Raw genomic sequence first — 27,793 nt, 5'->3', positions numbered from 1 at the left:
AGTAAACCCCAAAGTTAAAGATACAGATGCCATTTTTAATTCTTTCCCCTTCTGCATATGCATTATTAGAGTTCAGGTAGTTTGAAGCCAATTGAAGTTTTGCCACTTGTCTTTAGTTAAGATCAGGATTTAGTGCAAAATATAGGCATATATGCAACTGACCTGAAAATTATCAATACATTTCTAATCAGTAAAGCAGAACTAAATGACAAACTCACTTTTTTGCAACACTGAAAAAAAGTCCATGTGGCTCTAAGTACAATGTATGTACTGGATAGCATGGAGGTAGTGCCACAGATAAAGCTGAGTTTGCTTCCACTTAAGCAGAAATTCACTGTGGTGTGCTGAGGTCACTGCCTTTCATATGGACCATATTAATTCCTTGTTTCCTTGTACTCCCCTATTAATCTGTCTGTGTACAGCTGTTGCCTCTGGACATGTTTAAGCCATGTCCTCCTCATAGTTACAGCACTACACCCTAACTAACAAATGAATTTTCTGAGAATTTGCTAGTGCATCTGTTAATAAATTTCTGAGTTAAAATTAATTAAAAAAATATGCCCTTTAAAAATTAAACACAGTGTCAAATTATTTATTTCTCCCTAAATAACCCAACCCAGGTCCTCCCTATTTCAATGGAAATTATCAAAGTCCTAGGTGGATCTGGGGCAGTGGGTGGTTTCTGAAAAGAACTTTTTAGATCTTTTTCCCTTTTATTTTACTTAACTGAAAATGACCTCTTCACAGTAAAGTGTATTAACAAAACACTATTGATAGTGTCATAGTCTTTGAAACAATTCACATAGTAATTTATTTCAAAATCACCTTACATGCAAGCTCGTTTTCATTAGCACTCCGTGGTGTTATATTTCACATGCTCAATGTTGTCTACATATGAATTTTAGTATAATTTTCATGTGAATGGTTTTTAAGGACACTAAGCCAAATTCTGCACCCTCTACAACTGGGTTATTTTGAGAGTAAGTGCATTAACTACTGTGCAGTCACAATGGATTCAAACAACTTTTCGATTGAAGGATTTAGATTTATTTATAAGAATATACTCAGGTATGCAAAGCGATCATACAATTGATGATGCTACAGTAATGCATATGAGTGACAGTTACTATGTTAACCAACAAGAGGCGCTGAACTGGGACTCTCTAGAATGCAAGCAGGAGTGTCCACAGCTTGGCTAAATCGCCAGCCATTGAAGCAATGGGCTATAACAGAAGCACGTCCTCTGTACATCAGGCAGTGAATGGGACACACATAACACATGCTAACCAGTGAGTTACAGATATTTAGGTCATATGTTGCTATGCATTCCAGAGTGTTTTGTCTACTGCGTACTCTGGGAAGAACTTGCAGCTATCGCCAGCACTCACAGGGAGATGGGACACTCAAAAGCCCAGGGTGGTGAATAAATGTAAATCAGTTGCTATAAGCATCATGATTAATTATTTTTCCCTGCAGATAACAAGGAAGTTAACACGAATGACTGGAGACAACCACACCACAGTGACCAAGTTCATTCTCCTTGGATTAACAGATCGTCTGGAGCTGCAGGTCCCGCTCTTCGTCACATTTTTTCTCATCTATCTCATCACCCTGATGGGGAATATAGGGATGATCTTGGTAATTCAGATCGACCCCCAACTCCACACCCCCATGTACTTCTTCCTCAGCAACTTGTCTTTCTTAGATGTCTGCTATTCCTCCACCATTGCTCCCAATATGCTGGTCAATTTCTTAGTGGAGAGCAAAGCCATTTCTTATAGCGGGTGCCTTACGCAATATGGCTTCTTTGTTGTGTTTGTCACCACTGAGATCTTCCTCCTGGCTGTGATGGCGTATGATCGTTATGTGGCCATCTGTAACCCACTGCTCTACATGGTCACCATGACCAAGAGAGTCTGCATAACGCTGGTGGTTGGGTCGTATTTCTCGGGCTTGATTAACTCTTTGATAAACACAAGCAGTTTGCGGAGATTGTCCTTTTGTGATTCCAATGTCATCAATAACTTTTACTGTGATCTCACCTCTCTCCTGAAACTCTCCTGCAGTGATGTCTCTGTCAACGAGAGGCTACTCTTTACCTGTGGCAGTTTGTTTGAAATGAGCACATTTCTGATCATCATCATCTCGTACATTCTTATTGTAATTGCAGTGCTGAGGATCCATTCTGTCCAGGGCAGGCATAAAGCATTTGCCACCTGCACCTCCCACCTGACAGCTGTGACTATATTCCATGGAACCATTTTTTTCATGTATTTGCGACCCAGTGCCAGCTACTCACTGGACACAGATCAAATAGCCTCTGTATTCTATACTATAGTGATCCCCATGTTGAACCCCCTGATCTACAGCCTGAGGAACAGGGATGTGAAATGTGCTGTAAGGAAATTGCTAAGTAGAAAAGTGATTGTTACTCAGTGAAAATCTAGCATAACATCCTTCAGAGTAACTAACGGGGAAGGGTGGTAGGAGAAAGAGGTCTATGCTGGGGTGGAATCAAGAACTCCATGACAGCAGCATCACCAGAAACAGTATAAAGGCTCTTCCAGGTGACAGATATGTAAGGCGTTTATCAAAATCACACAATGTGCATTGCATGATGTAAATTCACTAAAGCCAATTATATCACTTAAAAGTTCTGTGCTATCAGATCCTGAGTAGAATAGCATCGAATCAGTCTGCTCCATTTTTATTCTAAATAAATAAAACACCTTTCATGAACCCCCACCTTCCCAAGTGCTCAGCCCACTCTCATGGTAAACTGGATGGTGTACCAATACTCCTGACCCCTACTGGGTGGAATCAGAGTTATGTTCACAGCATGCAAATAGAGATGCTAGATGTAAGCCTAAAATACACTTTTGGAAGGTTGCAACATAACACTTTTATTTCTTTAGAATTCAGAACAATAACATACAAGAACCTTGAAACAGAGAAAGACAAAGCAGGCTGTTCCCTAAGGCTATTTCTACATTGCACACTCCTTAGGGTGACATGTAAAGCCCCTCACCTGGCATGCCTCCTAGCAGCACTATAAATAGCAGTGTAGGCAAGGAGGCATTGCTTAGATGAGTAAAGACACAACTGAACTTGTAAGGTATGTACCTTGCGTGGTTCTGTACATGCCCAGCCACTGTCTCCTCAATCTACACTGCTAAACTCACCCCACCTTGTTCTAAATTAGCTCTCTGCAGAATGACTCGGATCATAAGTTTCCTAATAGAGCTTCCTCGCTCTGGGTCATCACTTTTCCCAAGTGCAGGACACACAGCCTCAGTTGCTCTGGGACTGGGTGATGGAGCTCCAGTACCCCCTGTTCCCCATTGTGAGCTCCTATAGCAACTCCACCGTAGTTTAGACTTTACTGCAGGGCCAGATGTTATTCAAGCATGAGTGCTGAAGGAACTCAAATATGAAATTTGCACAACTACTAATTGTGGTATGTAACCTGTCAGTGAAATAAGCCTCTGTATCAGATGACTGCAGGAAAGTTAATATAATCCTGATGTTCAAAACACGATATCGAGATGATCCTGGCAATTACAACAGTAAGCTTAATTTAAATACCAGGCAAATTGGTTGAAATTACAGTAAAGAACAGAGACATAGATGAGCATGATTTGTTAGTGAAGAGTCAACATGTTTTTTGTAATGGGCAATAAAGCCTCACTGATCTATTAGGATTCTTGGAGCGGGGTCAACAAACATGCAGACAAGGGTGATCCAATTGATATAGTGTACCCAAACTTTCCGAAAACCTTTGACAAAGTCCATCACCAAAGGCTCTTAAGTGAATTAAGCAGTCATGGGGTAAGAGAGAAGGTTCTGTCATGGATCAGTAACTGGTTAAAAGACAGGAAACAAAGGGTAGGAATAAATGGTCATCTTTCACAATAGAGAGAGGTAAGCAACAGGGTTCCATAAGCAACTGTATTCAATATATTCATAAATTATCTGGAAAAAGGGGTAAACAGTGAGGGTTCAAAGCTTGCAGATGATACAAAACTACTCAAGATAGTTAAATCCAAAGCTGGCTGCAAAGAGTTACAGAGGGAACTCACAAAACTGAGCGATCAAAACTTTGCAATCGGGCAAGGAAATGACAGATAAAATTCAGTGTTGATAATGGAAAGTATCACACATTAGAAAACATAATCCTAACTAGACATACAAAATGATGGATCTAAATTAGCTGTTACCACTCAAGAAGGAGCTCTTGGAGTCACTGAGGACAGTTCTCTGCAACTACATGAAGTGGTGGTTCAAAAAGCTAACAAAGTTAGGAGCCATTAGGAAAGGGATAAACAATGAGACAGAAAATATTATATTGCCTGTATATAAACACATCGTATCCTCAGTCCCTGAATACTTTGTGCAGTTCTGGTTTCCCTATCTTAAAAAATATATATATTAGAATTGAAAAAGTCCAGCAATAAAAATGTCCAGAGGTCAAGCTTTAATTTTTTTGAGAAAAAGCAGAAATTTCCCAGTAAACCAGTTGATGCATAAGAATTTGTGTGTATGTGTGTAAAAACTCTATAGGCAAGGGGAACATTTCCTGAAAACTTTAATGGTGAATAACTTTCTTCTTCAGAGAACGGCAACTTTTCAAAATGGCCACCAGCTCTCATTGTCAACAGGAATGAGGCTAAAACTGCCTTTAAGCAAAGAGGTCCTCTTTCAATATGACCACCACCTGCCATTATTTCCAACAGCAGTAATGTCAAGTTGCCCTCACTGAAGCTGGTGGCCCACGTCCCCAGCACAGAGAGACATTATCTTTTAAAGGTCATATGCACCTTGCTGTTCTGTAGAACAATAGAATATGCAAGCTGTTTTGAAAGACGGCAGTTCCACTTCAGAAGATACCAAGAGGTAAAGGCCAATTCTGTGTTGAGACCATGCTGCCGAAACCTCTCCAGATTCGGATGTGGTACACATGCTGCTCTTGGTTCTCCAAAAAGAGAAGTATGTCACCTGAATAGATGACACTGTATGAATCCACAATGTCCGCAGCTACATCACTGATGAAATGTTGCAAGGTCAGGGGATTCACAGCAGGGAGTAATGGTTCCAAAATATCACTTTGTTCAGGAGCTGATTGTCTAAACAGAAGCGTAGTAGAGTCCCACATTTCTTCTTCCCAAAAAGGGCCTGGGCACCCATGGGAGATGCTTATTTGCTCATAAACTCTTAGGACCGGTTTCCATGAACATACGCAGGGAGAGCCACTAATTCTGGTTCCAACAATGTGTAAATGCAGGCGAAAGCAACTTTCAACCAAGATGGTAGGTCAATAGGGCAGTCATAGTCCCGGTGCAAAGGTAACGAATCCACATTTCTTTCAAAGGTATCCATGTAATCTGGGTATTTATCAGGAATGCCAGGTGTCCAAGTCAGGAATGGTGGAGTAGGTCCATGGGCAGGGGTTGGTTAAAGGAACTCTGACATTTTCAGTCATTTCCATTGCACAACTCCAGTAGGGGCAGCACCGGGCCAGGCTCATGTAGTGAGGCCATGGTTCACACTTGGTGTGATGGGTCCCCTGTTGCATACAGGACACGTACTTGTGGAGAGCCTGATTTTCTGCAAGAAGATGCACCACCTGATGTCACGTGCTGCATCTGATAATTAGGTCCAGTGGTTGGAGTATAGGTCAAGCGAGGTGCAGGATGGCACCTAGGCTAAAAGTGGTGCTAGAATCAAGGTCCAGGGACACACCAGGTTCAAAACCAAGATCAGAGTCCATCGACAAAGCACAACCAGAACTAGAGCCAGTGTCCAAGTCTAGGATAGAGGTCGAAGCTGGGTGGTCAGATCAAAGATCAGCCAAGTGCATGCCAAGCCAAAGTCCAGATACAAGCCGAAGGTCAAATCCAGGTAGTCAAAATACAAGGGGTTGGGAAGATCAGGAGGAGGAGGCAATGCTGGAGCGGGTGGGTGGAGGGCCTGGAGCAAGGCTAGAGAAAGGCAAGGAAAATACTCAGCCAGAGTTCATAACCAAAATCTGGAGCCAGGAAGGGTCACGCCAAAGTCATAGCCAGAGATCGAAGCCAAGAATCAAGTCTGAGTCAATAGTGAAGAAACCTCAGGGCAGGGCAGGGTGGTACATGCAGGCAGGAACCAGGATGACTTACAGGTGCTCCCAGGCACTGCCCACCTGGAGCCCTAGAGACCCCTCATCGGGGGACTCCCTTCCTAGCAATAAAAGAAGGACAGCAGGATCATAGAATATCAGGGTTGGAAGGAACCTCAGGAGGTCGTCTAGTCCAAAGCCCCTGCTCAAAACAGGACCAATTCCCAACTAAATCATCCCAGCCAGGGCTTTGTCAAGCTTGACCTTAAAAATGTCTAAAGAAGGAGATTCCACCACCTTCCTAGGGAACTCATTCCAGTGCTTCACCACCCTCCTAGTGAAATAGTGTTTCCTAATATCCAACCTAAACCTCCCCCACTGCAACTTGAGACCATTGCTCCTTGTTCTGTCATCGGATACTACTGAAACAGTCTAGATCCATCCTCTTTGGAACCCCCTTTCAGGTAGTTGAAAGCAGCTATCAAATCTCCCCTCATTCTTCTCTTCTGCAGACTAAACAATCCCAGTTCCCTCAGCCTCTCCCCATAAGTCATGTGCTCCAGTCCCCATATAATTTTTGTTGCCCTCTGCTGGACTTTTTCCAATTTTTCCATATCCTTCTTGTAGTGTGGGGCCCAAAACTGGATACAGTACTCCAGATGACCAAGGGTCCAAGCCAAGGGGAGCTCCCATCCAGGCTATGTGCCAGGACTCCACTACCCTCCCTGTTCATTTCACACTCAGAGACTCACTAGCTGGAGGGGAGAATAAAGGGCAGAAAGTGAAGGTGCCCCTGGAGGAAAGGGTCTAGGCTGGGACCCAGTTCACTTCCCAAATCTACACCCAGGATTATGTGAGCCACGCCTCCCAGACTGCAATGGCTATTGAGGATAACTCCTGGTTTTGTGGATGCTCTCATTTCTGGGCCAGTCCCACAGCCCTCACAGCCTGATTCTTCCAAAACTGGCCTCTGGGCATGCGGGCAGGGACAGTTTCTGGCCTGGCCCCAGCTCCAGGGGTAGGGGTGGGGCAGGGTGTTCAGAGTGAGGTGCTCGGCCTTGATTTCTCTCAGTGCTGCGGGGTCTATGGTCGCTCCCCCCAGCCCTTTCTCCCAGACACAGTGAGACACAGCAGTACCTGCGGCAGGGGGTGGGAGCTGGTCATGCAAAGGCGGGGGGGTCTTCACTGCTGCCCCACGGAGCATAGCCCCTGCAGGACTTTGGGGACCTGGCCCAAGACCCTGATAGTAAATAGCTCGGCCATGACCTTCACTGTAATGTTCTCCTGCTGCAAGGCAACAAGGATCAATCAGAGACTTGGACACCCATGAGAAAGAAGGGTATTAATGACACTGTGAACCAGTAAAATTTCCTCCCCGCCCTCCCCATGTCTGAGGGACGGATTCCTCCACCCAACCCCCAAGGCGAAATCTTCTCTCTTCTCTAGTGACTTCCATCCCCTCTCCCACCATTGTGGAATGAACTCCTGCCTCCACTCCTCTCAGTCCCCCCATGAGAACGGTTCTACCTCCCAACCCAGGGGGAATCCAGCTCCGCTCCCCAGAGTCCTCTCAGTCTCCCTTGCCCCCTCCAGCTGAGGGGCTGGGAGGCTTTGGGCAGTAGTGCTGGGGGGTGAGAGGAAGTGGAAACCTTTCCCCAAGGGATCCCCATCTCCTTAACGTGATGCCATGGGTAGTAGCTCTGGTGAATGGGGCACTTGAGCAGCCTCTGCTGACTGACTCTTCCAGTTCTCCCAGAGCAGTTGGTGGCTGGGATAACATGATACCAGAGCACAAGGAACCGGCCTGAGGCCCGGAGGGAGATGAAAGGCTCACAGAGGTGGCTAGGGCAGTTGGCAGCCCCTAGCAAACTCCCTTCTGCTGAGGCAATTCCTCCTTCAAGTTAAATGGGGTGTCAAATTTGAGGGAAAAATCAAATTGAAAAAAAAATACAAATAAAATAACTATGATGTCATTATTTCAATTCCCGCATGTGGTCTGTCCCGTGGTTGGACAGACAGATGGGCTGACAAACCGAATAATTAAGCTAGCAGCCGGAGGGTCACAACACTGACCGACAGCCAGGAGGACACCTCCCATCTCAAGGTCTCCTAGTACCTCACCTACATTCCTGAAGCGTGACGGCCCAAGGTCTGTAGGGGAGGGACCTCAGCCCACTGATGGAAACAGAGGCCTGGACAGGAGAAGCCACTGCCTCAGGGTTGCGTTGAGAGTCAGGGATAGAGCCGGGGATGGAGCCCAGGAGTCCTCTGTCCAGAATCCCACACATACCTCTAGAAGAACACTCCCTTCCAGAGCTAGGAAGTGCCAGCAGGACTCTAGTCCCAGTCTCCCTGGCTCCGAGTGTGACCTGTCGTAGTGACTGAGGCAGGGGGTTGGGAATCAGGACTCCTGGCTTTCATTGCTGGTTTTCCTCTATCCCCAGTCTCCCTGCCGCCAAGTGTGACCCATGGACGTGGTGGAATCATAATCTCTGGAGATTTGTAAGGGCAGCTTGACAAAAAAATATTAAATGTGAAATTGACAAGCTTTGTTAAGGATGAAATTTATGACAATCTTTTAAATAATTTAAATAGAAGAGAAAAAATAACATTAAGTGGAACATGTTCACTAACAAGTTTTTCAGACAGTCGCACCACTGATGTGATAGCTAAGGCCCTGGAAGCAAAGTTAGCTGAAATGCTAACCCAGCTTTGGGCAGCAGTAGCTTCCTTGAAAGGTGCAGAAATTATTGTCTGCCCTTCAGTTTATTCAAATCGTTCAGTTCAATTGACTAGTTTGTTGGAATTCAAGAAAGCAATTGGGAATTCACAAACCAGGCAAACTTGTTTTCCTCCCTCAATCTATGGATAAAAACTAGGGGATAGATCTACTGGCTCATCAGTCTAGAAACACGTGGAGACAAGAATGGATCATTTCAGTTCACTAACCACACATCAAATTGCCTTTGTTTAAGAAATCAGTTAGTTTGAAATGCAAAACGTTTTTAATATAACTTGTTTCTTATGCTTCTCTTTCTAGCTCTGGTATGACCTTGCTGTGTGACCAAAGAGAGGTCACTTCCTTTCTCTTTACCTCTGTATCATGGGGAATGGAGAAAATTCTCTCAGTCCTAGTAGAACAGAGATTTGACCACGTCAGGCATGTTAGAGCCCTTGTGCTCTAAAGGACAATGGGCGATTGTTGTTTGGGGCAAGAATCCTGATGCATTTGCTACTTGTCCCCCAACCAAAGCCAATACCACATCTCTTTGTTTGCAATCATGAGTTAGACTTTCTCAGCACCATTCTGTATCCCACAGCCCTCAGGTGTTCCTTGCATTACGGAGGCTTGGACAGTAACAGGACTGGAATTTGTTACTGGCTCACTGGGTGGTTCTAGCCAATGAGGGTCTCAGTCTAGCCTCAGAGGCCCATACCCCCAGATACTACAGATCAGGGTAGATTGATTTTATTCCAAATGTTTTGTAGTTGTATTTTTGAGTTATTTTCCTAATGAATGATTGATTCTCATGAAATTCTTAGTGGTGGCCAATGACAGAACACGGAGCAATGGTTTCAAGTTGCACAGTGGAAGGCTTAGGTTGGATATTAGGAAAAACTTTTTCACTAGGAGGGTGGTGAAGCCCTGGAATGGGTTACCTAGGGAGGTGGTGGAATCTCCATCCTTACAAGTTTTTAAAGGTCAGCTTGACAAAGCTCTGGCTGGGATGATGAAGTTGGGGTTGGTCCTGCCTGCAGCAGGGGTTGGACTAGATACCACCTGAGGTCTGTTCCAGCCCTAGTCTTCTATGATTCTAAAAATAGGGATCCATTCAAACATGTTGACTTGCTGGTTTTCCAGGATACATAAAAACAAAAAGGTTGACTGAACCATCTGTTTTCATTTCAAACAAACTGAGGTAAAGAAGTATCTCTAGTTCGTGCACTGAACTGTGTGTTCCTGCTCATAATGTCCTTCCAGATTTTAGAAGTAGTAGCTCACATCTCCTCCTTTCTAGCGTTTATTCATGTATCACAAGAGGAAAAGAAGCCTTCATCCTTTTTCAACCTTCCAATCAGTTTCTTACATTTGAATGAAGTAGCTGCATCAACTGGAATGAAGAAAATATTCTTTCTGCACCCGCAGAAGAGGCTTGAGCTGCCAAAATCTGGCTGAGTGTTTCAATAACTTCTGGACCCCCAGGTGCTTAGGCAATGACTTCCAACAGTTCAGTGCTTTGACTTCCTCTGACACTTGGCAGCAAACGTGGACTTCTTCTTTAATATTTATTTAATTAAAATTAGTTTAATAGGTTTTAACAACTATAGGTCTTAATATAGACTCAGACTCAGACTCAGACTCTAGGACTGGAAGGGACCTCCAGAGGTCATCGAGTCCAGTCCCCTGCCCTCATGGCAGGACCAAATACTGTCTAGACCATCCCCGATAGACATTTATCTAACCTACTCTTAAATATCTCCAGCGATGGAGATTCCACAGCTTCCCTAGGCAATCTATTCCAGTGTTTAACTACCCTGACAGTTAGGAACTTTTTCCTAATGTCCAACCTAAATCTCCCTTGCTGCAGTTTAAGCCCATTGCTTCTTGTTCTATCATTGGAGGCTAAGGTGAACAAGTTTTCTCCCTCCTCCTGATGACACCCTTTTAGATACCTGAAAACTGCTATCAGGTCCCCTCTCAGTCTTCTCTTTTCCAAACTAAACAAACCCAATTCCTTCAGCCTTCCTTCATAGGTCATGTTCTCAAGACCTTTAATCATTCTTGTTGCTCTTCTCTGGACCCTCTCCAATTTCTCCACATCTTTCTTGAAATGCGATGCCCAGAACTGGACACAATACTCCAGTTGAGGCCTAACCAGCGCAGAGTAAAGCGGAAGAATGACTTCTCGTGTCTTGTTTACAACACACCTGTTAATGCATCCCAGAATCATGTTTGCTTTTTATATATATAGTTTGTCACAGTTTCAAATTTTATTCCTGAAAGGTTTAGTTTTTAAAACAAAGAAAACTCTTTTGAAATACATTTTAAAAATCTACTTTAAATGCTTAAAAATGCCTTTTTTGGATTTTTGGTTTTGAAAGAGCCATTACAAGTAGCTGGGAGCTGCTGGCTTATTACAAAAGCAGCTTTGCCTCTTCTAGAATTGATACTTCCTCATCTACATCCACTCTGATTGAATTGGCCTCCTCAATACTGGTTCTCCACTTCTGAAGTAACGCCCTTCCCTTCATGTGTCATTTTATAATGCCTGCATCTGTAACTTTCACTCCATGCATCTGAAGAAGTGAGGTTTTTTACCCACGAAAGCTTATGCCCAAATAAATCTGTTCGTCTTTAAGGTGCCACTGGACGCCTTGTTGTTTTTGTGGATACAGTCTAACATGGCTACTCCCGATACTTGACTTTTTACTAGAGTTCTGGACCCTCTCATGCTTCTGCTTCAAATGTTTCTTTCTCTCAGCACTGAGCAGCAGATTGCTCATTGCCCTTTGGCTGTGCGACCTACAGACGTCTAGTCCTACTGCTCTGAAAGAAACCATATTCACAGTTGTAATCTTGGCAAAACTTGATCAAAAACTTTCTGTATTCCTCTCAGTGTGTTTGTGATTGGATGTGTTTCTTGCTAGGGGGGATTTTCAATTTACAGACTGCATGAAACGGAGGGAAAGATAAAGAGAAGCATCAACATGTCCAGGAACTTCAGCAACATTTGAAGACCATATATTGGTGTCTAACTATCTCTTGCTGCTGGGAGATGTAACTGGGTATTTTAATGATCCCCTTTCCCCCTCCCCACACACACACACTTGTGCCTGACCTGAGATTCAGAGCTCTGAGGAATTCTGTCCCCTCATGTCGACAGAACAAATAAACCCTGCCTCCAATTACCCCCTACACAATCCATTTGAATTCAATAAAGAGAGATCTCTCTCTTGCAACAAGTTTTAACATTACAGGGCAAAGACTAAGGTGAGTGATCTATTTTTCTTGCAGTTCTAATACCCGAGGAAAGCTCCAAAATCCATTCTGTCTACCAAGAGAAAAGATTGTTTTTCTTTCTCAAAGTGCTGATGCTTTTGACCCCAAAATGTTGTTTTCGTTTTCTCTCACAAAATAACTTGCAGTGAAATGGGACCAACGGCCTAAACTATCCTGAACGCTGCATGTCAGACTTTGGGAATATCAGGATAGATCATCACCTGGTGTCAGTTGTCACAGATCCATCAGCATCAGCAGAGCTATGGTGATTTATATCAACTAAGTGTCTGCTCCATTGTGCTCTATGGAGTTAAAAGATTTCATGCGCTGTGCAAATCAAGACGAAAATAGTTTACTTAAAATTACCCCTTGGTTTCACAGAATTTTGTTTAATGGAGGGTTTGTTCTTTTTTTTTTCCCCTAAAAATGTGCTTCATTTATTTGAATATCAAACATTTTCATTTAAAATTTCCCAGAGTGGGTTTTGTGCAGTGAAATATTCCCAGTCGGCAGCCCTGGAGAGAGAAGATTGTGAAAAAAGACAGTACAGTATGGAATGGGCAGCACTGGCTTCCCCAGTGCACCATTCTCTGCCCCCATGGACGGTTTCATGGGTTTGGGGTGGCTACTCACTGATAATGGAATGAAATTTCTCTTGCATAGTTGAGTTTTCTGCTTAGTTTGAAGCGGAAGAAGGAACAGAAACATCTGGACCCACCTAGCTTCCAAGGAAACCATCTTTCTTGATGCTGTTTGACCTGCAATTCATTGTGGTACTTAAGGTGGAGATCTGTGGGTATTCTCTAGGAATCTGCTTTATGACTCTGCAAAAGAACTATCTTCTGAGAAGGACAGGCTGGTCCTCCCACTGTCTCCACTCACTCACGGTAAATTATAGAGCAGGGGTCAGCAACCTTTCAGAAGTGCTGTGCCGAGTCTTCATTTATTCACTCTAATTTAAGGTTTCGCGTGCCGGTAATACATTTTAACATTTTTAGAAGGTTTCTTTCTATAAGTCTATAATATAGAACTAAACTTTTGTTGTATGTAAAGTAAATAAGATTTTTAAAATGTTTAAGAAGCTTCATTTAAAATTAAATTAAAATGCAGAGTCCCCCAGACTGGTAGCCTGGACCCAGGCAATGTGAGTGCCACTGAAAATCAGCTCAAGTGCCGCCTTTGGCATGCGTTTCATAGGTTGCCTACCCCTGTTATAGAGATTTGTAGCCTTAGGTTCTACAGGATGATAAGATACTGCATGTGAGCATGGGAGAGAGAGAGATGTTTTACTTAGTATTCATTATCATTAAGGTCTTTCCTCTTGAGGTGGAAACTTTTCCTCAAACGCACTTGCTGTCTCTTCTCTCCCCCTGCAGAACTCCAGTTTTAGGCTGTGCAAGGAGACAGAGCTAGCACGAGGGTCTCACCCATAGTTTTAATTCAGCTCCCGCTGCTTAACTTTGCTATTCATTCATATCTCCTCAGTTAATATACAGTGAACCACTGTGAACATAATCTTACTGATTTCAACAAGAATGCTGTTTATTGAACTTAATCGGAGTTTATTCCTAGTTTGTGGTTTTAATTGACTTATTATAAATGCATAGCTCCTAACTGTTTTAATTATGGAAAGGTGCTGGAGTGCTAATATGAGGCTTAAATCTACTGCTCCAAGCACCTCCTTGCTATAGATCAGGTGGCTGTGGTGACACTTGGCCTTTTAGTTTCATAATAAGAAAGTTATATTTGCAGTTGCCGACTTTGCATTGTTTGTGGTTGACATTTCTAAAATGCTGACTTGGACTTCTAAAATCGTTTCCGAGCAAACAGACTTCTGAAATTCCAAAACGCTCACCTCCTTCTTTTTAAAGTAATTCTTTTTCTCTGCCATTGTTTTTTAGTTCAGTTTCTCTAAATAGCTACAGTATTAGTGTGATTTACTTAGAAATTAGATTTTTATTTTTTACTTTACTAACAATTTTGACTATTTCTACCTGAAAATGATTCTTGAATTAATTTATTATCTATCCCACATTACATCACAGTGAAGAGGGAACACGGCATTTCAAAGTGTTCCTGATATTGCATTGTTATAACAAAGTAAGAGTTTATGATGTTTTAGGATCAGTTTTGAAACCCGGAAATGATAAAGGATAGAATAATACATTAAAATTACATTTTGTGGAAAAAATACTTTATTTATCAGTGGGCTGTTTAATATAATTTTTTTTCTCTTGACGTTTCCTTGTGGTTTCTTATTATGGTGAAATGTGATTAGTACAAACAGGATAATTGAAACTTGTGTGTATGTGTGTGTGTGCACGTGTTTTAATTTTTTCACATTGCAAGGTAAAAAATTGTAGAAATCTAGTACAAAAATACCCATCTTACCAAGAAAGAGGGTTTCCAGATGAGTGTAACTTTATGCTTATATTTCCATATGGAAATTCTGATTCCTATCTTTGGTGTTTCTTTATCTCATGGAGAAATGCAAGAACTTTGTTATCGGTGACCTTGTTTATAACCATGGGTGGGCAAATCTGAAGAAGAAAAAATAGGAGCTGTAATAAAAAACAATCGAAGAAGACCAGTTTGTGCAACAGATGCATATCTCAGGAAAATGACTGAATATTCATGTAACTATATTGTTCACCATGTTTTTATTTTTTATTTGTAAGACTTTAAACAAAAATGATCTCAAAGTATTAAAGTGCTCGATTAAAAAGTCTTCCAGCTATTCCAGTTTAGACCAGGTCAGACTCTGTCTCCATAACTTTACCTTTAAAAAGATTTCAGGTAGGAGCCCATGTAGAGAGATGTTTGGGTGGGCCTGGCTGTATTTTGCATTGGCTGAGTTGGCCAGTGGACTGTTCATGCCATTTTGTTAGAGATGTTGTTTCTACTCATCGGTTAAAGGCAGTTAAACTGTCACAAACATCTTGGGATTTTAGACCCTGCTTTCAATTTCCTGATTTCGATGCATTCAAAATCTCATATTTAATAGCTGAATAAAAGAGGAAGTGTTTTTTCCCCTTTGAGTTCATATAAATTTATAATTCTTTGTGAACTTTACTAATCCATTTTCCTTTAAGATATCCTCTATTAGAGAGTGCAGAAGGTTCGAATACACTGCATGTTACCTTTCCTTGTTTCTCACTCTGAGAGCTGTAATATCAGATTTCATCATCTTCCCAAACAGCCTGCCCCAAAATGCATTGAAATAAATGGAAAAACTCCCCTTTGGCTTCAATCTGCTTTGGATCAGACCCCCCTACAGTGAGTGGGAACACTACATTCCTAGGGAATAGATGAAAACTGCCCTCCTCCCACAAAAACAAACAAAACTCTTTTTCATTGAACTTTTCCATGGAAATGTCAGCATTTTTACAACAAATAAAATAAAATAATAATAATCAATACAAATATTGTTATTCGGGAGTCCTAGCAATGTAGGATGGAAGGGACCTCATGTAGTCAAGTCAGATTCCCTGTACTGAGGCAAGACCAAGTAACACTAAATAAACATCCCAATGGGTGTTTCTCTGACCTGTTCTGAAACAGCTTCAGCACTGAGCAGTCCACATGCTGATGTGTCTAGCTGAAGTTCCTCATGCTTCCTTTCTCCTTTATAGGTCAGTCTTGCTGGTTCGACTACATCTCCAAGTTGCTCCATTTCAAAATCAAAATACTTCAGATCTCAGCCAAAATAGATCAGCGCCAATTTTATTTTATTTTTTATTTGAGGTTTTGATCCTGAAAGCTCAAAAATGTCCGAAGGTGTAGGAGGGAATTATGACCAGCTCTACATAAAAGGCCTCTATTAACAGTGAGGGTAATTAAAATAATTGGAATGATTTACCAAGGGTTGTGGTAGGTACTCAGTTTATGGACAATTTTTAATTCAAGATTGGATGATTTTTTTAAATTATATGCTCTAGTTTACAATGAAAAATATTGGGAAAAAATGATGACCTGTGTTATACAAGCAGTTAGACTAGATCAGGGGTTTTGAATTTGTCATCTCTGAACACCTTTGGGTCCACAGACTACATCTAAGGGGTACTCAAAAGGTTGTTGTTATCATAGAACACTGCTTTTCGACCTGTGATCTGTGGATTCCTAGGGGTCCACAGATTATGTCTAAGATTTCCACCTCCATTCAAAGTTTTTGATTAGTCTGAAAATGAAAAAAACCATTGGACTAGAAAATCAAAAAAGTTCCTTTGGGCTTTGGAATCTATTACTAAATTAAATTTCCGTTGTTCAGGCATCTTTAAAGAGATAATAAGAGTCTCCACTGTACAACAGATTTATTTGTGTGGTACTCATTGCTTTTATCCTCCCCTCTGCCTCTTCTTTGACACAGAGCACAGTGACAGGAGAAATGGCTCCAGGGAACTGCACCAAAGTGACTGGCTTCATTTTCCGGGGAATAACTGACAGTCCAAAGCTACAAAGCATCCTCTTTGTGTTCTTCTTTGCCATTTATTTCTGCACACTGGTGGGGAATGTAGGGATGATTGTGCTGATTAGGGTTGACTTCCAACTCCACAGCCCCATGTACTTTTTCCTCAGCAATTTGTCACTCTTAGATGTTGTCTACTCCTCTACAATTGCCCCAAAGGCGATGCTCAGTTCCCTAGTGATGAGTAAAGACATTTCTTTCCCTGGGTGTGTGGTTCAGTTTTTCCTCTTCTCCTTCTGTGCCAACAATGAGCTTTGCCTCCTGGCCGTGATGGCCTACGATCGCTTTGTGGCCATCTGCAACCCATTGCTTTATAATGTCATCATGTCCAAGAGAATCTGCTTCCAGCTGGTGGCTGGCTCTTACCTGTGCGCCTGTATCAATGCCACTGTGCATACATGTACTGTATTCAGTCTGTCCTTTGGCCACTCCAATGTCCTCGATCATTTCTTCTGCGATATTCGCCCACTCCAAGAAATCTCCTGCTCTGACTTTCGTATCAATAAGCGAGTGCATTTCATCTTTGCAGCCATAGAAACAATAGGCACCATTCTCATCATCCTCATCTCCTACACTTACATCATCTTTGCCATCCTGAGGATCCGCTCCACGGCAGGAAGGCACAAAGCCTTCTCCACCTGCGCCTCCCACCTGACTGTCGTTTCCATCTTATATGGGACCCTGATCTTTACATATTTACGACCCTCATCTGGCAGCTCAGTGGAATGGGAGAAAATGGTGGCCGTGTTCTATACCCTTGTGATCCCCATGATGAACCCCCTGATCTACAGCCTGAGGAACAAGGAGGTGAAAGACGCCCTGAGGAGGACAATATACCAGAAAATTATTCCTCGCTGTATGTAAATATGGGAATTGTTTTTTACTGATCAGTACTGGAGTGCAGATAAGTCATTATGCAGAAATTTCTGTCATCATGTGACTTCCAGGAGAAAACAATATGGAAATAGAACTTGAGTCAGATAAAGAAGGAAGGTGCCATTTCCCTTGAAAAATAGTGTCCAGTAACTGTTACAGCTTCTCCTTTATGCACTGATATGTGATTTCTGCAATATAGGCATCTCCCCCGGCTTGTTCCACTACCTTTTGAACTATATTGATTAACTTAACAGATGATATAAAGAGGAGATACTCGGACACTGTAATTGTTTGTGTTTGCCTCCACTATTAGCTTAGTTCCCACAGCCCCCACCTAAAATCACTGCACAATTAAATAAAAGGAGGTACACATGGAGAGGTGTTTTTATAGATAGATAGTCAGATAGATGGTTCTGTTTGGGGACACACCGGTAGACACTAGACAGACGGATGTTTTCTCTGGGGCTAGATAGACAGAGACAGGGTTATGTCTGGGGTTAGACAGACATAAACACATCATTAGACACACACAGGAGAAAGGAAGGGTGGCCCAGAGGTTATCGCACTTGCTTAAGACTTGAGGGGTCTGAGTTTAAATTCCGCCTCCACTGCAGACTTCCTTTGTGACCTTGAGCAAATCACTTAAGAACAGATTTTTTAGAGGGATTTCAGTTCCTAATTCCCTTTTAAACCAATGGGATTTATGTGGCCTAAATACCTTTAAAAATCCTGGGTTTAATCTCCCTTTGCCTCAGTTTGTCACTTGTAATATGGAGGTAAGAGCAGGGGTGTTGTAAGCAAGACACAAGAAGTGATTCTTCTGTTCTACTCTGCACTGATTAGGCCTCAACTGGAGTATTGTCCAGTTCTGGGCACCACTTTTCAGGAAAGATGTGGATACATTGGAAAAAAAAATCAAGAGGAAAGCAACAAATATGATTAAAGGTCTAGAAAACATGACCTGTGAGGGAAGATTGAAAGAACTGGGTTTGTTTTAGTCAGGAAAAGAGAAGACTGAGAGGCGACATGATTACATTTTTAAAGTACCTAAAAGTCAGTGACAAGGAGGAGGGAGAAAAATTATTCTCCTTAACCTCTGATGATAGGACAAGATGCAATGGGCTTAAATTGCAGCAAAGGCAATTTAGGTTGGACATTAGGAAAAGCTTCCTAACTGTCAGGGTGGTTAGACACTGGAATAAATTGTCTGGGGAGGTTGTGGAATCTCCATATTTTGGGATTTTTAAAAGCAGGTTAGACAAACACCTGTCAGGGATGTTCTCGATGGTGCTGCCATGAGTACAGAGTACTGGACTCGATGACCTCTCGAGGTTCTGTCCAGTCCTTTGTTTCTATGATTTATCCATAGGTTATCCATCAAGTCATCCTCTGACTCTAGTATACTGGCAATAAGGTGATATTCCTTTAAATAGTCTGTAAGCTCTCTAGTGGTGCTCACAGTGTTCTGCGTTTCAGGAGCTGCCAGGGCAGCAATGTGTATGTTTGGGAAATTTTTACTACACATGGTTATTGGGGACTCATCTTTGTCCATATGAGATCCTTTAATAGCAGTACTTGCGCTGAGAACAAAAAACACAGCCCATGTTGTTCGGATAATGTATTTTCATTACATAAGCACTCTGTGATATCACAATCCTTCATCCTCTGTGGACATAAGGATGCATTGCCCTAACATACTGGATAAAGTCAGCACAGGATGTCTTCATTAGTATGCATGTTTGGTCAGTCCAATGCAAATCTGTGTTCCAGCATATTCTGTTCCATGAGTTTGAGATCACAGAGGAGAAAATATGCAGACTAAATTTACTGATGCAGAATATCGCCTGGGCTTGCAGCTACAAGATATCATTTGCAAATGAGCACAACAAACACCTGGCAAATATCTTATTCTAAAATTCAACCACTTTTGAGTTACTTTGGAGCAAAAAAATGTGGACTTAATCTGGCACTTTATTCACATGTTGGAGAGGAGGGGAAGCTCTCTGGCCTGCATTATACAGGAGGTCAGACCAGATGATCCCAGTGGTCCCTTCTAGCCATGAAATCTATGAATCCATGTGTTAGCGAGAAGGAAGCAGGGAGTAACAAAAACAAGATGTTTTAATATAGACTGTCTTAGAGCAGGGCTGTATGCAGTGTAGTTCTGGCCATGTTGGTCCCAGGATATTAGAGAGAAAATGTGGATGTTTTACTATGTTCCTTTGGACCAACTTCTGTTGGTGAGAGATGTAAGTTTTCAAGCCAAACAGAGCTTTTCTTCAGGTCTGGGAAAGGTACTTGAATCATCCAATACAATATGCGCTAGCAATTTACACCAAGCAATCTGTTCCACCTAGCATTTAACTATGACTCCCAGAGTACCTTTCCCAAGCCTGAGAAAGAGCTCTGTACGGCTCAGAAGTTTCTCTCTCTGACCAAAGTTTGTCTCTCTCACCGACAGAACTTGGTCCAATAAAGGATATTACCTCACCCACCTTGTCTCTGTGAACATGGTTCATAGCTGCACTAAGTCAATCAGTCCTAGCAAATGCTGTAGGAACAGCTCACACCATGCCTGTAATTATCAACTGACAGTTTTCTGAAGTCTTTGCAAGAGAGGTGGGTTTTTATGGAGGGACTTGAAGGAATCGTATGAAGATTGACAGCAGATTCTGACCTTGCTCTCACCAGTGTAACTCCCTGGGCATCAGTGGAGAGACACGGGGTTCTCACGGGTGAAAGCGAGAGCGGGGTCAAGCCTGGAGCTCATGAGATAATAGCTGAGACGTGTACAAGCAAATGAAACAAGAGGTTCATGAATAGAGCAGGCCACAAAGTTTCCAGTGGAATAGTTCTCCATCTGATATGGACTCAAAACATTGCACGGAATCGTGTTGCTTATGTCAGCACTTTGAATGGAAACCAGTCAGGTTCGTGTGCACAACTGCTCACCTGAGGGACAGCTAAAATGTCCGGTTCCCAGGCTTCCCACTCTCCAGGATCCTCTTCCTGTGGGCTTCCCCTAGACTGCCTCTCTCCTTATATACCCCCCAGGTTTCCCCCAAAGTCTCTTTCTTTCAGGACCCAGAACAGAAATGTTGAGTGGAATAGCCCATCCACTCATCACTTTGGCCACCAATTAGCCCTAATATCTGATATACCAGTTTTGGTTTATTAATTTCTGGTTCCACATCTTCTGTTTTTACCAAGCATGATTTCAACATAGATCTAATTTAGTCTTTTTGTCTAGTTCTTTTGTACCTGTTTATAATATTTATTATTGAAAAAAGCTTGACCTATTTTGCCAACAAGTTTTGTTATGTTATTCTAACATTATTATATAATGTTTCATATATTTTTTACATTAGAGATCACAATTAGAGCAAATTTGCAGGCCCAGTCATCACAGCATAATGACAGGGAAAGGAATTTGGCTATGGGGAAGGTTTGGAGACCTTCCCTTGCCTGACCCCTCTGTTGTGAAAAGTAGCGTATGATTGAGGGTTGCTGTACAAGTGAAGCAGACCTACCTTAGTTCACCTTTGAAGCAAATAACTTGCTTATAATACATGAACCTCAACCCATTGCCGGCACAGCTAATCCCTGAAAGGGGGGTGGGGTCACCATACACACTTCCAGGAAACTGGTGGGAGGACCAGATCTCAGGTTTAAATCCAATGATTTTGGGTAACAAGTGTAAGAAGGGACTTCACTAAAATAAGACAGGAGATCTACATTACTCACTTCACTTCTCTACAAAGGAAAAAGGACTGTAAGCTGTCTAAACTCCTACCTGCCTCATGGGGCCACAACCGTGGTACCCTCAACCCACCCAGCAATATCGTCAATCTATCCAACTACACGCTCAGCCCAGAAGAAAAGTCTGTCCTATCTCAGGGACTCTGTTTCTGCTCTGCCACCTCCACCAACATGATACAGTTCTGCGGCAATCTGGAAGCCTACTTCCGCTGTCTCCGACTCAAAGAATACTTTCAGGACAACACTGAACAGCACACTGATACACAGGTATCCTCCCACCAACAGCACAGAAGAAGAACTCCACATGGACTCCTCCTGAGGGTCGAAATGACAGTGTGGACCTCTACATTGAATGCTTCCGCCGACGTGCACAGGCAGAAATTGTGGAAAAACAACATCGCTTGCCTCATAACCTAAGTCGTGCAGAACGCAACGCCATCCACAGCCTCAGAAACCACCCAGACATATCATCAAAGAGGCTGATAAAGGAGGTGCTGTTGTCATCATGAACAGGTCTGACTACCAAAAGGAGGCAGCCAGACAACTCTCCAACACCAAATTCTACAGGCCACTTCCCTCAGATCCCACTGAGGAATACACTAAGAAACTGCAACATCTACTCAGGGCACTCCCTACACTAACACCGGAACAAATCAACATACCCCTAGAGTCCCGACCAGGATTATTCTATCTACTACCCAAAATCCACAAACCCGGAAATCCTGGACGCCCCATCATCTTGGGCATTGGCACTCTCACTGAAGGACTGTCTGGATATGTGGACTCTCTGCTCAGACCCTATGCCACCAGCACTCCCAACTATCTCCGTGACACCACTGATTTCCTGAGGAAACTACAATGCATTGGTGACCTTCCAGAAAACACCATCCTAGCCACCATGGACGTGGAGGCTCTCTATACAAACATCCCATACACAGATGGAATACAAGCTGTCAGGAACAGTATCCCTGATGATGCCACAGCACAACTGGCTGTTGAGCTCTGTGCCTTTATCCTCACACACAACTATTTCAAATTTGATGACAATATATATCTCCAGATCAGTGACACCGCTATGGGCACCCGCATGGCCCCACAATATGCCAATATTTTTATGGCTGACCTGGAACAACACTTCCTCAGCTCTCGTCCACTCACACCCCTTCTCTACTTACGCTACATTGATGACATCTTCATCATCTGAACCCATGGGGAGGAGACTCTTGAAAAATTCCACCACGATTTCAACAGCTTCCACTCCACCATCAACCTCAGCCTGGACCAATCTACACGGGAGGTCCACTTCCTAGACACCACCATGCAAATAAGTGATGGTCACATTAACACCACCCTATACCGAAAACCTACCGACCGCTATGCCTCCTTCGTGCCTCCAGCTTCCATCCCACGATCCATTGTCTACAGCCAAGCACTGAGGTACAATCGCATCTGCTCTAACCCCTCAGACAGAGACCAACACCTACAAAATCTCCACCAAGCATTCTCAAAACTACAATAGCCACACTAGGAAATAAGGAAACAGATCAACAGAGCCAGACGTGTACCCAGAAGCCTCCTACTGCAAGACAAACCCAAGAAAGAAACCAACAGGACTCCACTGGCCATCACATACAGTCTCCAGCTAAAACTCCTCCAACGCATCATCAGGGATCTACAACCCATCCTGGACAACGATCCCACACTTTCACAGGCCTTGGGTGGCAGGCCAGTCCTCGCCTACAGGCAACCTGCCAACCTGAAACATTTTCTCATCAGTAACTGCACACCGTACCATAGGAGCTCTAGCTCAGGAACCAATCCATGCAACAAACCTCGATGCCAACTCTGCCCACATATCTACACCAGCGACACCATCACAAGACCTAACCAGATCAGCCATACCATCACCGGTTCATTCACCTGCACGTCCACCAATGTAATATATGCCATCATATGCCAGCAATGCCCCTCTGCTATGTACATCGGCCAAACTGGACAGTCGCTACGGAAAAGGATAAATGGACACAAATCAGATATTAGGAATGGCACTATACAAAAACCTGTAGGAGAGCACTTCAGCCTCCCTGGCCACACTATAGCAGACCTTAAGGTGGCCATCCTGCAGCAAAAAAACTTCAGGACCAGACTTCAAAGAGAAACTGCTGAGCTTCAGTTCATCTGCAAATTTGACACCATCAGCTCAGGATTAAACAAAGACTATGAATGGCTTGCCAACTATAAAACCAGTTTCTCCTCCCTCAACTGCTAGAACAGGGCCTCATCCTCCCTGATTGAACTAACCTCATTATCTCTAGCTTGCCTGCATATATATACCTGCTCCTGGAAATTTCCACTACATGCATCTGACGAAGTGGGTATTCACCCATGAAAGCTCATGCTCCAAAACGTCTGTTAGTCTATAAGGTGCCACAGGATTCTTTGCTGCTTTTACAGATCCAGACTAACATGGCTACCACTCTGATACATGGATAGCAGAGTGCATTTCATCTTTGCTGCTGTAACTGCATTGAGTACTGTCCTGATCATCCTCGTCTCCTACATTTATATTATCCTCAACAATTTGAGGATCCGGTCTGTGGAAGGCAGGGGCAAAGCCTTCTCCACCTGCGTCTCCCACTTGACGTCCGTCAGCCTATTGTATGGGACTCTGTTCTTTATGTATTTACGGCCCACATCCGGCAACTCATCTGATCAGGACAGAGTGGTGTCCGTGTTCTACACCCTTGTGATCCCCATGCTGAACCCCCTGATCTACAGCCTCAGGAACAAGGAGGTGAAACATGCCCTGAGAAAAGTGATCTACTGGACAATGAATGATTCTTTAGTGGTTGGATGATGATCATAGAATCATAGGACGGGCAGTGACCTTGAGAGGCCATCTAGTCCAATTCCCTGCAGTCAAGGCAGGACTAATTATTATTATTAACATTAAAGCCTATTAACATGTTGAGTTAATCATCAATAAAGCTGGGGCAGGATCAAGTTTCTACTGTCATTGATGAAGTTTGTACCATTCCCTGTTCCTTTCCTGTGTAATCGACTGGCGAGTGTGTGCTGTCACTTCCATGTCCCTTTCTGCAAAAGGATCTGAGTTGTTACAGCCCCCAGCCATGGAGCTTTACCTCACGCTGTTGAAGCTCATGCTTCTGACTCTTCAGTTCTCCAGTTCAGTCCCTTGGGAGTCATGCCAGGAGCTGTCACATATGGCAACAAGCCAACTAGAGGGTGGTATGCTCTGTTGTGCACTCAGCGAGGGGTCAGCACTTCAAGCTGCTGTACGTGTTGTGTGTAGGCAACAGCAGGAGGGTTCCAGGTGTTGGGCTACTCTATGGGCCTCATTTTCCTCTCATTCCCACCAGTACAAATCAGGTTTTGCCTTTTTTCTCATTTTTTGTTTTGTTTACCAAAATCAGTTGGGTTCTGCCCAACGAGGCCTTGGTAATTCCCTGCAAAGTTTGGAATTGATTGTCTGTGGGGCCAACCAATCACACCGTACAAGCTAAAGCTTAGGGGATCTCTTAAGGAGCCAGCAAGATTGTCCTGATGAAGGTGGGTGGGGAAAAGGGCCTGGATGCAACCTCGGTCCTTGACCCAGAATGCCCTGCCTTCCTAGAGCACCTCCCTTCTGAGGAGCTCAAAGCACATCACAGGCCTGAGGAATTTACCCTCCTGTCTGCCCTGGGCTAACAGGAGACAAAGAAGAATATGTTTCATGACAGTTGGGCACTGCTGCCTTCACCCCCTTCCGCTTCCACTCCTCTGTCTCAGACCTCCCCTACCCTTGCAGCCTTCATGTTACCTTATAGTCTGCCCACACATTGGGGAGCAAGGGGAACAAGGGGGCAGGGACTTCAGGGGGAGGGGTAAAGAACAGGAACGGGAGGGGGCTAGGCTAGGGCCATGAAGCGGGAGGGCACAGTTTACATGGGTAGGGAAGGGGGAATTCCAGAGGGTGGAGAGAGGCAGATTTGAGAGAAGGTTGTTGGGAAGGAAAGGGGCAGGGGGCAGGATTCAGGGAGTCGTGAGGAAGGGTCCTGTGGGATGGGGGAGATTGGGAGGGATCACAGGGGGGAAGAGAGTTCAGAAGGCAGCAGATGTGAAGGAGTCAAGAGGAGACTGGGAAGGAGAGAGGAAAATGTACAGGGGGAAGGAGCAGCTCAGGGTCCGTGAGGGAATGTAGTGAATGGGTTTTCATGGGGGGGGGCACTTCTCAGGCCTTTCCCAGGCCCCTCACTCTGGCAGCTGCCACCCCCCCATCAGCCCCAGCTGGCCTTTCTGCCCTGGGAAGCTAGCTCTTGGGATAGGACTGTTTGCTCTGCAGCCTCATCCCCGTGTTGATTCCCTGCCCCGGGGGAACTGCTGCCCCATCCCCATCAGGTGGAGCAGTTCTCGGCTGACAGGACAAAGGGTGCTACCAGCGAACAAGCATCCATGAAAGGACTGGGTTGCTACCTGCTCCAGGGTGGGGGGTCATTGCAGCCACTGGAGGTGGCAATAGACCAGGGAGTTTGGGTCAGTTCTATTCCCTTCCCCTGTGATGTCTCTCAAGGACACCTAGGGCTGTGAGACACTTCACTACCACCTGCCCTTCGTGTGAGGAAGCCTTGTCAGTGTGTGCCAGGAGGTCACTCCGCTCTAGGTCTCTGCAGGTCTTGCTATATATGCACACACCAACCCTCGAGCATCGTCCTGGAGTGTCCAGCCCCTGACCCACCAGACATGAAGAATTACTAGACCCGGTGTTCCCAAACTGCATCTTACCAATTACACCACACTACACAGCTCCATTTAATACACCACACTCACAGTTGTTCACACAGAAAGCAAGTATGTTTATTTAACCCAGGGATTCAAATGATAACCATTAAAAATATTAGAAATAAAGGGTTACATATAAAATAAAATCATGACATGCATACTCAAGCTTAAACTCAATTAATAGAACATCGTCCTGTCATAAGAGCGAAAGCCCCAAATCCTTCCAATCAGGTATGGCTGTGATCTTCTGTTCATGAGACAAGCACACAGTCCTCTTGTCTCCTCAGTGGGAAGATGCAGAGTTTTTATCTACAGTTATAGTCCAAAACTCCATTGTGTGCACTTGTAGGATAACTCCTGCTGCTTGTCTGTCTTTTCCTGTCCAGAACACTCTGAAAAGACTTGATTGACATTTTGCTCAGAGTGTAAATGGTGCCCATTGTGAACCATACAATACTCAGAGTACATGTAGATAGACCAATAAACATCTCTTGTCTGAAAGAAACCTGATTTCATCATTTCTCACCAGTTCCAAGTCACAGACCTTAAGAACATAATTTTCAGTCTATATACATAACTCCTTACATGTTATTGGTACGTACATTTTGCAATAATTAAAATGACCAGTGTGACACAGGCTTTCAATAGAGTCCTGGCATGACACTCTTTGATGAACTAGTATGTAAATATCAGGCCCAGGGGATCCCGGAAATCCTAATGCACCCTTGTGTCCTCTGCCAGTTGGCACCAAGAAGTCCCTGGGTCACACACCCCATCTGTGTCCCAGTAACACTCATGCTACTGACCTAGGAGACCCCCAGAGTAGAAGGGAAAAGGGGAGCAAGGCTCAGGGTGGGGAGGACTGAGTCCCAACCTCCCAGGGTCTCATTTACTCTGCAGCAACAGCTCTGCACTGGTGCTGCAGGAGCCCAGGGTGAGCTGGGGTGTCCTTTCTGGGTTCAGCAGGGGCTCATTCATCGCAGGGAGTCAGGGTATCCACAAGGCATTAAGTGCTGTCCAGGGTATTTATTAACCACCCAGGAGAATGAGGCCAAGGGACATATGGGGATTTGCCAATGACTCTGTTTTTTGGGAGGGGGCATTGTGGTGAGGCTCTAGGGAAAGATGATTACTGGGTAGTGCACTGGCAGGGGCTATTTGGTGCAGATGAGCATGAGGGGTGGCCCCTGGGGAAAGACAGGGACAAGAGAGTGACACTAAAATATCAGAGACAGAGCTAGCAATAGCCAGAGGGGATGGGAAGAGAGAGGCATATTGCCCTGGGAACACTAGAGGGACCCACTTCAGCCACCATCTCAGGCCAGCAGTTGCGAAAGGACATGGGTAGGGAGAGCAGAAGGGATTCTGGGCTGGGGTGACTGCAGAGAGTTTGGCCCATAAATGCTGTTATTGTTTATTTTTATCTCTACACGTTTCAATCAATGTCTCTGCTTTCTTTTATTTAATCCTCTTATTTCCTCTTTAATGGTAGAAAATCTTCTTTCTGGGGCTAAGGTTTAGCTGCCTCCCTTGGGGACTGTTCCAGCAACTCAAAAGAGACCTTCTATTAACTGTGGTAACTATGGCCAACCCAACATTCCATAACAGGTAAAAAGTATCTTTTCCCCAATTTTTATCCCATTTTCACATCCCATTCTCTTAACTTGTTATCAGTCTTTGACACACTCTAAGGTTATGTCTATACTACTCATTGGATCGGTGGGCAGTGATTGATCCAGCGGGGGTCAATTTATCACATCTAGTCTAGACACAATAAATCGACGCTCGAGTGCTCTCCCATTGACTCCTGTACTCCACC

At 43.8% G+C, this 27,793-nt stretch overlaps 2 protein-coding genes across 2 annotated transcripts; both read left to right on the top strand.

Moving 5' to 3' along the window:
- The first annotated feature begins 1,452 nt into the window (after nucleotides 1-1,452).
- On the top strand, nucleotides 1,453-2,439 carry LOC115651093 (olfactory receptor 1052-like). Its single transcript, XM_030561976.1, has one exon. The coding sequence runs from the start codon at nucleotides 1,453-1,455 to the stop codon at nucleotides 2,437-2,439; it is 987 nt and encodes a 328-aa protein (XP_030417836.1).
- A 14,040-nt stretch (nucleotides 2,440-16,479) lies between these two features.
- On the top strand, nucleotides 16,480-17,424 carry LOC115651313 (olfactory receptor 1052-like). Its single transcript, XM_030562247.1, has one exon. It carries the CDS (start codon nucleotides 16,480-16,482, stop codon nucleotides 17,422-17,424), a length of 945 nt encoding a protein of 314 aa, XP_030418107.1.
- Nucleotides 17,425-27,793: the final 10,369 nt, after the last annotated feature.

Source organism: Gopherus evgoodei, chromosome 4 (genome assembly GCF_007399415.2).
Source record: "Gopherus evgoodei ecotype Sinaloan lineage chromosome 4, rGopEvg1_v1.p, whole genome shotgun sequence".
Taxonomy (NCBI): domain Eukaryota; kingdom Metazoa; phylum Chordata; order Testudines; family Testudinidae; genus Gopherus; species Gopherus evgoodei.
Note: the sequence above shows the minus strand (reverse complement) of the source record. Positions and strands in the feature narration are given on the sequence as shown.